Raw genomic sequence first — 12,247 nt, forward strand, 5'->3', positions numbered from 1 at the left:
GGTTGTGGAAATGTCATTCTTTTTGAAATGTGATAGTTTTAATTTCATCCATATTCATATCGGAATTAACACTGGCTTTGCTTGTCTGCCCAAGCCCTTCCTCCCTCCCCCAGTTCTATATTGGTCCCATAAATTGCATTTCTATAGTTACCTCTTTAGGGAACAAATTCTTCTTTTTTAAAAAAGATTAGTAGGTTGTGGAGATTAATGCCTGCTAAACTTCAAGAATTGGCTCTTTGTCTTCCCCCAGCCCTAAAAAATGATCATTTCAGCCTGTTTATTTTGGACATCATCATCATTCAAATCTATTGTGTTTACTATTCCACAATCCCAATCCATAATCCCAACATTGCGACCATTCCAGCAGACAGTGTTAAAGTTGAAAACAATTGAAGTGTACTAAAATTCCAAGTTGGGTAGGGCAGTTGGATCTGGGGTGCAAAAATGCATGACAACTAGAATGGCAGGAAGGAGTTAGCCTATGATCTACAACTTTGCTGCCATTTAGAAGTCATCTGGATTTTTTGAACACTGATCTAGTTACCTAAAGATGGAATTCAGAAAGTTAATGTATTTATTGATCACCTGAGAATTAAATATTTACCCACTGTGACAATTACTAATAATTTTCATCCCACTAAACCAGGCATGTCCAAAGTCTGGCCCCTGGGCCAATTGTGGCCCATTTTCAAATTTCGAGCGGCCTGCAGCCTCTTCTCCCCACCGATTCAGCCTATCATTAATCCCTGCCAGCGTTTCAATTTTAAAAAATCTCATTAATAAAATAGAAGTTAAATATGATTAAGCAAATCATGATTTAGCAAGTTATTTCTATCAGTCAATGCTTTCCTGAATGTTCCCATCTTACACCGCTATTTCTTGAGCATTATATTGTTCACAGAACCCTTTGCACAAGAGTTCATAGCATGTATTAAATCTTGGAAAGATAAAAAATACTAACATTTTCTATCCTATTTGTTCATTCCCATTTGTAAGAAAATGCCATAAATTTGAAAATGTAGCTTTAATGGATTATATTCTCTTTTTTCTGAATAATTTGAATATTCATGCTAAGGAGGAATGATATATTAGAATATAAGATCATATGCAATATATTTCATTGCCATATCATTCCTGATTCCTAACTTTCCCAAGAAAAATGTAAGGTAGAAGATCCAAATGAAAATGCATAAAATATATGTATTAATATACCATGCCATTTAATATTATTAAAACATAAATTTTCCTCTTTAGAGGGCCTTAAAAAGAAGCTCAATTTTTTACTTTGTAATATAAAATCATAAAAGGTATATGTTTTCAAGCAGCAGCTGGAAAAATGAGGTAGCTACATGCTGTGAAGAACAATAAGATGTTGGTTTTGAAAGGCAAATGAAGGGGAATATGAGGAATTGTAAGTGCTAATAGAAGCCCAGATGTGTTTACCTTTTCTCAACTTATATTTGACGTTGGGCAAATTGCCATTCCTGCAAATTTTGCTCATTTTCATATGAACAGAGCACCCCACTGTCATTCTTGTAGTAAATCTATCTCTGACAGTCTCTAATCCCTACTTTGAATTTTGGACCAGCCTGTTGTGTAAATTCAGCTTTGTGGTTTGTTAAACATTGTTTATGGTTTAGCATGATATTTGAACTCAATTATTTTGACTTATTTAATAAATCAAATTTTCATATGATACATGAACACAACCAGAGATTTATTTTTATTAGAAAATAATAAAATGAGAACTTGGGTTTTTTTCATTTTTGTAGTGTTAGCTTTATATCTTTCTCAGTTTTTTCAAAGATTTAACTTCGCTCACATTTTATTACCCTTTCAGGTTCGTGGAAATAAAGGTGAAGTGCTTTATGTTCTGGATGCTAGCAATCCAAGGCATTCTAACTGGTTGCGATTTGTACATGAAGCTCCATCTCAAGAACAAAAGAATCTGGCAGCTATCCAGGTAAATGTATCCAGTTCTTATTAGATTTCCAGTTCAGTCTTCCGTGTCTACTCATTATATGGTATAGTTTATGGTATAGGATGGCAGCCATAAACTGCTGAAGTCTTAGCAAAGTGCTAGGTAACTAGTGGCAGTTGTATTGATTATTTTGGACCACAGCTCAGATCATTCCTGGTGATCTTGAATGCTGGCTGAGAATAATAGTACATGGAATTGAATAATATCCTTAGGGAATTCACAGATTTTGTGACTTGGAGCCCAGTAACATTGCTTGTGTTATATGTTTCTGTCCTATTACCATAGGATTCAGTTTCATACAAGCAAATTTCCTTGGTAGCAGCAAAAACAAACAAACAAACAAACCAGAAGCCATGACAGGACAATATTTTTGAGCAAGTATATGTCACAAATATTCAATATGCATGATATGAAAAACATTTTAATTTGTTCCTTCCAAAACCAAAAGAGGGGTGTTCCTTGTATCTCTCACTGTGGTTTCCTTTTGATTTCTTTTTGTTACTGTAAATGCTATTTTGTTATTCCAAGTATAAAATAGAATCACTGGAACAGAGACAAAAGACATCAAAATAAACAATGTGAAAAAATATTTTGCAAACAAGGGTCAATTATGCTGTATTAGGAGCAGAGGGAAGTGTTATTCTAAACTGTTTTTGTAATGTTTAAAGTACATTTGTAAGTATGTTGTTTCATGAGCAAGTTTAGATTTGAAAACATGTCATAAGCTAATGAAGATGCTGTCCTGGCTGTACATTTACAAAATGATAATCACAAAGAGTGTCCACTTACAAAACAATAATTTATGAAACAATTCCTGCAGCTTACCTTACTTTTTTTCTGGAACTTGACTAAATTTAAAACAATATTTTGGCTATACTTTTCTAAGAATAACAACTTTATTTCTAATTTTAGAAATGTAAACATTCCTTTTTTTAGATTGAAAAAATTGATTGGATGTTGGGGGATGATGGGCAGTGGTGTAAGTTGCCACAAAGACCACATAAGCAATTTATTTTTTCAGTTTAAAGATAATTTGTTTACAGTTGATATAGGCAAAATTGTGACAGGTTTTAAATTGAAATCTCTTTATAAAATAAAACTCATTTAGTTGGTGACTTTTTATCATTTTTAGTGATATATGAAAATGCAGTAATTAAACATTAACCTAAATAGAAACAGATTCTATCCTATGTCATTATAAAACAGAATTATAAAACTGTAATTTTAAGTACACTTTGTGAATATTAAGTTTTGTAATTATATTATTATATAATAAACATATTGGAGTTCACAATTTTGTTGTCATGTTTCATCTTTGAGATATTCATGATAAATGTATTGCCTCCAAGGTAGAAATGTGGTTATTTAAAATGACTGTGATTGTGCCAGTTTCAAACCATGGACATAACCATGAAGTTATAACAGAGTTGGAAGGCTCCTTGCAAGTCTTGTAGTCCAACCCCCAGCTCAAGCAGGAAACCCTATAACATTTCAGACAAATGTTGTCCAATCTGTTCTTGAAAACCTCCAGTGTTGACACCCACAATTTCTGGAGGCAAGTTGTTCCACTGATTAATTGTTCTAACTGTCAGGAAATTTCTCCTTAGTTGTAGGTTGTCTTTCTCAATGGTTGGTTTCCATCCATTGCTTCTTTTTTTGTCTTCAGGTACTTTGGGTAATGGGTTGACCCCATCTTCTTTGTGACAGCCTCACACTGCTGTTATGTCACCTGCTATCATGTCCTTCTTTTCATTACACTAGATGTACAACTGTTTTTCATTTGTTTTAGTTTTCAGTCCTCTAATTATTGTTGTTGCTCTTCTATTCAATCTTTCCAGAATCTTGGCATCTGTTTTATATTGTGGTGACCAAAACTGGATGCAGTATTCTAAGTGAGGTCTTACCAAGGCATTATAAAGCAGTATTAACACTTCATGTGATCTTGATTCTATCCTTTGGTTAATGCAGCCTAGGATTGCATTGGCTTTTTTGGCAGCTGCAGCATGCTGGCTCATATTTAAATGGTTGTCTGCTAGGACTCCTAGATCCCTCTCGCAGTTGCTGCTATTGAGCAAGATTCCACTTATTCTATACAAGTAGATTTGGTTTCTCTTGCCTAAGTGTAAACTCTTTTCTCACCACTGAATTTCATTTTGTTAGATAAGGCCCAGTGTTCCTATTGGATCTTGAGCCTTTCTTCTGGAGTGTTGAATATTCCTGTCAGCTTAGTATTGTATGCAGATTTGATGAGTTATTCTTTTATTCCCTCATCTAAATTAAGTATGAAAATACTAAAGAGTACTAAAGAGTCTAAGATACTACCTTGGGGTACTACACTCCTTACAGTACTTCCCTCAGTGTACTATTAGTTCCATTAAGAACTACATGTTGAGTATGGTTGGTCAACCAGTTACAAATCCATCTGGTGGTGATGCTGTTTAACCCACGTTTTTCTATCATATCTAGTATGGGTAGTCCTCAACTTACATCAGTTTGTTTAATAACTGTTCTAAGTTACAATGGCACTGAAAAAAGTGACATGACTATTTTTCATTGTTACACAACCTTTGCAGCATCCCCATGATTACGTGATCAGAATTTAGAATTCAGATGCTTGGCAATTGGTTCATATTTATGACCGTTGCTGTGTCCCATGGTCATGTGTTTTTGTGACTTTCTAATGAGCAAAGCCAAATTCACTTAACAACTGAGTTATTAACTTAATAGCCGCAGTCATTCACAACAACTATGGCAAGAAAGGTTGTAAAATTAAGCAAAACTCACTTAACAAATGTCTCACTTAACAACTGAAATTTTGGGCTTCATTGTGGTTGTAAGTTGAGGACTACCTGTGAACTACTGTGATTAATTTCAGTAAGTTCTAATTGTTTCTTGATGACTCAAATAACTTCTTGTTTTAGAAATAGATTTAATAATAGTGAATTTCTAAAATAATTTTTTCTCCCAACAGGAAGGAGAAAACATTTTCTATCTAGCTATTGAGGATATTGAAACAGATACCGAACTCTTGATTGGTTACCTTGATAGTGATATGGAAGAAGTAGAGGAAGAAAATGAAGAGGAAGGCATTATTAACCAGGAAGAAGAGGATAGCAACAACAACAGTAATGGCACTCATAAGGAATTGCAACAAAATAATGAAAAAGGTATGATGAATAATTTTAAAATAATTTTAACTTCTAATTTAAAACATCTCTTGATAGTGAGAAGAATGAATGGATACTGAATGAATGTGAATTGAATGCAAAAATGAGTGACCAGTACAAAAGATATATGTTGAATTAGTTAGGCTACAAGCAGAATGAGTGAGATTCAAATCACAAAGCAAAAATTTCAAAGAAGAATGAAAGAGTCAAAAGAAAAGGGAAAATAATTATGTTAGAATGGAGATGATATAATCTAAAAAAGAAAGAGTTGAGAAGTTTAAAGAACAAACCTTAATATATGACTTTATATATGAATATGGTGGAATCAAGAATGAAATAGAATAGAATTCTTTGTTGGCCAAGTGTCTTTGGTCTTTGGTGCATATGCTCTCAGTGTACATAAAGGGAAGAAAAGAAAAAATACATTCATCAAGAAGCATAAGTTACAATATTTAGTGATAGACATAGGTTACTAATAAGCAATTAAATTACATTAGGAAACAGAACAATATAAATCGTAAAAATACAATCACCGTGGTTATAGTCATGAGTAACAAGAGCTTGGTAATCATAAGATACAACACTTAGTGATAGTCATAGGTTATTAATAAGCAATCAAATCATACTAGGAAACAAACTGAAAGCAGTAGGCATGACCTTGCCATCTTTACCATCTCCTTAATTGGCTCTTATCCATCCCGCCTACAACTGCAGCCCTCAGAGTTTTACACCTACGAACAAACTATATCGGCTCAATCAGCATTACCTCTTGCTGCCCTAGTGACATCACTCCGGCTATCCAGACCCTACGTTCTGCTATACGTTTGGCAACCCGGATCCAACATCCTTGGCAGTCCGTTTAACCATCTGGACTTTTTTGGGATTTTGCGACCTTATCAGAGGGGGGAAACGCCACCCTCCCCCCCTGTATACCGTCAATGGATTGGAGCTGGGCTCTTAACTATTTAACAACTAACTGCCATAGGAAGGGAGAGGAGCGGAGTACCTCCCCTTCCCCCTTCTCACTTTGTCCCATCCGAGATTGCGCAACTTAGTCTCCGCATTTTATGAATGAGGTGTGAATGATGTGACTGTTGGTGTATGTGCCCACTTTTAACCCCTATCATTGTTGTATTTCTCTCTGTGTTTTTTAAATTGTTAGTGGGGACTGCATGGTGTTGTGATTGTGTATGTCTGAATAGGCTGGGGCCTCACCCAGGCACCCTCTATACTGAGTGCTCTGCAGAAGTATTAGAGGGGCCTTGGTCAATCCCAGCCGCAGAATGCTTGTTTCGAAGGGCCTGCCGGAGCACGCGGATGTTATGGGGGTGGATAGGGGGACCACGGACATGGGAGTGGGCCGGAGCATTACGGTCTTAACAGGGAGGGGCAGATATGGTGGGGACTTTAGGGCAGGCCATTACCGGGGAAGGAGGGCTCGCTACGTCACAGAGATCCCTCCTTCCGGCCCTATGAGTCCCACTCCAAGGCCAGGTGGTGTGAGTAATCAGGACCCTGGCCTCAGGCTGTTGTCGCTAAATGCCAGGTCTGTAGTTCATAAAGCTCCTCTCGTTCGGGACTTAATTTTAGACGAGAGGGCAGACCTGGCATGTATTACTGAGACCTGGCTGGGCCCGGAGGGAGGAGTCCCCCTCGTAGAGATGTGCCCAGAGGGTTTTCAGGTGCTCCATCTGCCGAGAGCTCAGAGAAGGGGTGGGGGTGTGGCCATTGTTATCCGAGAGTCTCTAGCACCTCGTAGGATCCCTGCTCCGGAGCTTGTCGGGTGTGAGTCCCTGCTAGTGAAGCTGGACCTCAAGGGTCAAGTGGGTCTGCTGCTAATGTACCTGCCTCCTAACTGCGTTGCAGCAGCCCTCCCCTCGCTCCTCGAGTCGATAGCCGAGCTGGCAGTTGAGTTCCCCAGACTTATGGTTCTGGGGGATTTCAATTTGCCTTCGCTCGGTGAACACTCTGATGGAGCGCAGGAGTTCATGGCTTCCATGACAACCATGGGCTTGACCCAAGTAATCCGAGGACCAACCCACTTAGTGGGTCACACACTTGACCTCGTATTCCTCTCGGAGCAGTGGAATTGTGATCTTGGTCTGAGGGGTAGCGAGATCTTGCCCCTGTCATGGTCAGACCACTACCTATTGAGGCTTGACTTTCGGAGACCAAACCCCCACTGTAGGGAGGAGGAACCGACCAGGTGGTTCCGCCCCAGGCGACTTATGGACCCTTTGGGGTTCCAGACGGAGCTTGGGGTTATTCCTGATACTCTCGCCCGCAGTCCGGCGGAGACACTGGTTGCGGCCTGGAACTTGGCAGCAACGAGGTCTCTTAACCGGATTGTGCCTCTACGGCCGCTCCGAGGCAGTGGATCCTGGAGGGCTCCTTGGTTTACTGAGGAACTCCGGGAGAGGAAGCGCCAAAGGAGACGCCTAGAGCACTTATGGAGGTCCAGTAAATCCTAATCGAGCCGAGCACTTTTAACAACCTGCACCAGAGAATACATTCGAGCAATTAGGACGGCTAAGAGAACACACATTGCCTCTCTGGTTGCGTCTGCCGAGTCGCGCCCAGCCGCCCTGTTTAGGATAACCCGTTCCCTCCTAAATAGGAGGGACACGGGCGATCCGCTGCAGGGCAGGGCTGAGGATTACGTCCAATTCCTCGCAGACAAGGTTGCTCGGTTCCGGGCGGACCTGGACTCCAATTCTGCAGAACCAGCCGAGGCACTAAGGGATAATCTGGTAAGCCATCGCTGGATTGAGTTTCAAGCTGTTACCCCTGAGGATGTGGACAAGGCGATGAGAGCTGTAGGTGCCTCCACATGTGTGCTGGACCTGTGCCCCTCCTGGCTGGTTGTAAACAGCAGAGAGGTGACACGAGGCTGGATCCAGGCGGTTGTTACCGCCTCTGTACGGGAGGGGGTCTTTCCCCCCGCTTTAAAGGCGGCGGTGGTGAGACCCCTCCTGAAGAAACCATCCTTGGATCCAGCCGTTTTAAATAACTACCGTCCGGTTTCCAACCTCCCCTTTGTGGGGAAGGTTGTTGAGAAGGTGGTGGCCTTTCAGCTCCAGCGGTCCTTGGAGGAAGCCAGCTATCTCGATCCATTCCAGTCAGGCTTCAGACCCGGCTGCAGCACAGAAACCGCTTTGGTCGCGTTGACCGATGATCTCTGGAGAGCCAGGGATGGAGGCCACGCCTCCATCCTGGTGCTCCTTGACCTCTCGGCGGCTTTCGATACCATCGACCATGGTATCCTTCTGCGACGACTGCGGGAGGTGGGGGTGGGAGGCGCTGTTTTACAGTGGTTCTCCTCTTACCTCTCGGACAGGTCGCAGTCGGTGTTGGTCGGAGGGCAGAGGTCGACCCCTAGGCCCCTAATGTATGGGGTGCCGCAGGGTTCGGTCCTGTCCCCCCTTCTTTTCAACATCTACATGAAACCGCTGGGTGAGATCATTCGACGGCACGGGATAAAATACCACCAGTATGTGGATGATACTCAGTTGTATCTGTCCGTCCCGTGCCAACTCAACGAAGCAATGGATGTGATGAGCCAGGGTCTTGAGGCTGTTAAAGACTGGATGGGGGTCAACAAACTTGTGCTCAATCCAGAAAAGACCGAGTGGCTGCTGTGTTTCCCTCCCGTGAATTGGCCAAGTGTTCCATCTCTCAGGCTGGGGGGTCAAATTGTACGCCCCTCAGACAGGGTTCGCAACTTGGGAGTCCTCCTGGACCCACAGCTGACTTTCGAACATCATTTGTCAACTGTGACCAGGGGGGCATTTGCCCAGGTTCGCCTGGTGCACCAGTTGCGTCCCTACCTGAACCGGGAGGCCCTCACAACAGTCACTCGTGCCCTTGTGACCTCTAGGCTGGAATACTGCAATGTGCTCTACATGGGGCTGCCCTTGAAGAGCATTCGGCGACTTCAGCTGGTCCAGAATGCGGCCGCGCGAGCAATCGTGGGTGCACCTCGGTTCACCCACGTAACACCTATCCTCCGCGAGCTGCACTGGCTACCTGTTGATCTCCGGGTGCGATTCAAGGTGCTACTTATCACCTACAAAGTCCTTCATGGTATTGGACCTGGGTACTTGAGAGACCGCCTACTGCCAATTACCTCCACTAGACCGATACAATCGCATAGATTGGGCCTCCTCCGAATTCCATCATCTAGCCAGTGTAGACTGGCAACTACCCGGAGGAGAGCCTTCTCGGTGGCTGCTCCGACCCTCTGGAACGAACTCCCTGTGGAGATTCGGACCCTCACCACCCTCCAGTCCTTCCGCGCTGCCCTAAAGATCTGGCTGTCCCGGCTGGCCTGGGGTTAAGACTCTAACCCCACTCGAATTTGTGTGGCTGTTGTGTTTTTTAATATGTTGTATTGTCTGTATGTTGGAAATTGTTTGTCCTTCCCCGCCCCCTTTTTTGAACTGTGAGCCGCCCTGAGTCCCCCCAGGGAAAAGGGCGGCATATAAATAAAGGGAAAATGAAATGAAATGAAAAATGGACTCCACAGGATAGGAGGGCCTGGAGTAACGTCCATGGGGTCACGATGGGTCAGACATGACTTTGCAATTAACAGCAACAAGAAACCAACAGAACAATATAAATAGTAAAACTACAAGCAACATGGTTATCATCATAAGTGGGAGGAGATAGGTAATAGGAAGGAAGAGGAATAATAATAATAATAAAGTCTTAGTCAATAGTTTGACAGTGTGGTGGGACTTAGTTGTTTAGCAGAGTGATGGCATTCGGGGAGGAAACTATCATTGTGTGTAGTTGTTCTGGTGTGCAGTGTCCTATAGTGTCGTTTTGAGGGTAGAAGTTGAAACAATTTATGTACAGGATGTGAGGGATCTGTAGATATATTCTCAGCCCTCTTTTTGACTTGTGCAGTATATAGGCAGGTTGGTAGCAATTGTTTTTTTCTGCAGTTCTAATTATCTGTTGAAGTCTGTGTCTGTCTGGTTTGGTTGCAGAGCCAAACCAGACAGTTATAGAGGTGCAGATGACAGACTCAATAATTCCTCTGTAGAACTGCATCAGCAGCTTTTTGGGCAGTTTGAGCTTTCTGAATTGATGCAGAAAGAATATTCTTTGTTGTGCTTTTTTGATGATGTTTTTGATGTTAGGGGTCCATTTTAAGTCTTGAGATATGATAGAACCTAGAAACTTGAAGGACTCTACTGTTGATACTGTGTTGTCTAGTATTGTAAGAGGTGGTAGTATAAGATGGTTTCTCTTAAAATCTACCACCATTTCTACAGTTTTGAGTGTGTTTTTAATTCAAGATATTTCCGTTTGCACCACAAGGCTAGTTGTTCAACCTCCCGTCTGTATGCAGATTTGTCGTTGTCTCGAATAAGAACAATCACTGTTGTATCATCTGCAAATGTCAGTACTTTAACGTAGGGATCTTTGGAGATGCAGTCATTGGTTTATAGAGAGAAGAGAAGTGGAGAGAGCACACAGCCTGGGGGGCTCCTGTGCAAATTGTACAGGTATCTGATGTGATTTTGCCTAGCTTCACCTGTGAATGATTTGTAAGGTCAGAAAGATGTAGATAGGTATAGTGACTTTACTTTCGATAAATGTTTCTTCTTTATTGTTCTTTGCATAAGATAGTATGAATGTATATGTTTCTATACAGAAAAGGCTATTATAAATATTATAATCCTCCATCTAAAAGTGATACTTCTAGAATCTTAAGCTATTTGCATTCTCAACATTGTGATTCAGTTGTAATTCTTAATAAAACATAATAAGAAATTATGAAATATATAGGAAGCAATCGTAATGACATTTAGCTTATTCTTGTTTTCAAATTTGTTTGCAGTCTGGCCTCTATCACTGTGTTGATCTCTGCATGATAAAAGTTGGACAGCTTTCTCTTAGAACAAAACCTATTGCAATGTTTCTACAAAGAACTAATTTCTTTCTTGAATTTGTGTCTTTTCTCTACCATGTAGATTGTTTTCCCTGCAAAGAGGACCATGCTTGTCCAAACTGTGAATCTAGTTTTGCAAGCCAGGAAATATTAGCTGAACACCTTCAGACATTGCATCAAAAACCCAGTGAAGAAAAAGAATTCAAATGCAGGAATTGTGGAAAGAAATTCCCAGTAAAGCAAGCTTTACAAAGGCAGTAAGTCTGTGGCATTTGAAACTATAAAGTCAATAATACCATACGGAAATATTTTTTGCCAGTGAATGTTTTACGAACTACAGCAAATTTAGTTTTGAACTTTGCTAGGTGTTTCATGGAGATATATAATAAACATGTAATATGAATGGGACAAAAACTATGTATAAACAGAACATCATGAAGACATGCTTAATCAGCATCACTTTATTCTGTTATGGCTCCTTTATCAAACTTATCTAAGCCAATGTAATATTATCCCAGTGTGGATGCTGGGATGTTAGATGCACACAGTCATAAACAGAGTGAGCAAGATACTTTCATAAGTGTATATATTAAAAACAATAACAATAACAATATTAAAAATTGATAGTGACATTTTATAAACATTCAAGTTATTTTAAAATTTGGATTTGGAAATATATTGAAAATGTTTGTTTTCTTTAAAAAAAATCTTAAATGAATAATCTGAAATAAGTGTTGTACATTAATTCAAGAAAATTATGCAAGTACTTTACATTATTTTTTGGGAAAAATATTTTTTATTTGCAGTCTGGGATGGTATCTTTATAAAATACAAGTTATTATATATATGATGGGAGTTAAAGTGTTTATAGTTTTAGCATTTTATTTTTAACAATTTTTACTTGAACTACTTTATTTTACTTGAACTACTTTTTAAAAATTATTTCTATATTGTTTTAAACTTGTGATCTGGTTTTTCTGTTAATTATGAAAAACCACTTATATTTTGCATAAGTAAGCAAATAAATCAAGGCCATGCCCATTTTTGAATGTAATGAGGTAGCCCTAATATTAGGATGGCCTTTCCATCATGGTTGTAAACTGAATCAGTCATCCCACATGACTGACTCAATTTTGTATATATATAATTAGTGTAAGCATTTTTGTATAAGTAAAATGCAGAATAGATACGTGTTTCTTT

At 40.1% G+C, this 12,247-nt stretch overlaps 1 protein-coding gene across 3 annotated transcripts in view; it reads left to right on the plus strand.

The window, feature by feature from the left end:
- PRDM5 (PR/SET domain 5) overlaps positions 1 to 12,247 on the plus strand; it is an 88,089-nt gene that overhangs the window by 10,599 nt on the left and 65,243 nt on the right. For all 3 annotated transcript variants that reach the window (XM_087724436.1, XM_087724434.1, XM_087724435.1), the window contains exons 3-5: positions 1,841 to 1,963; positions 4,953 to 5,148; positions 11,130 to 11,304. In XM_087724436.1, coding sequence (XP_087580562.1) covers positions 1,841 to 1,963; positions 4,953 to 5,148; positions 11,130 to 11,304 — 494 coding nt within the window. The remainder of the gene's footprint in view (positions 1 to 1,840; positions 1,964 to 4,952; positions 5,149 to 11,129; positions 11,305 to 12,247) is intronic.

The sequence above is a fragment of the Thamnophis sirtalis genome, unplaced genomic scaffold, assembly GCF_051295495.1.
Source record: "Thamnophis sirtalis isolate CommonGarterSnake01/CBP01778 unplaced genomic scaffold, rThaSir2_p1.2 scaffold_10, whole genome shotgun sequence".
Lineage (NCBI taxonomy): Eukaryota > Metazoa > Chordata > Lepidosauria > Squamata > Natricidae > Thamnophis > Thamnophis sirtalis.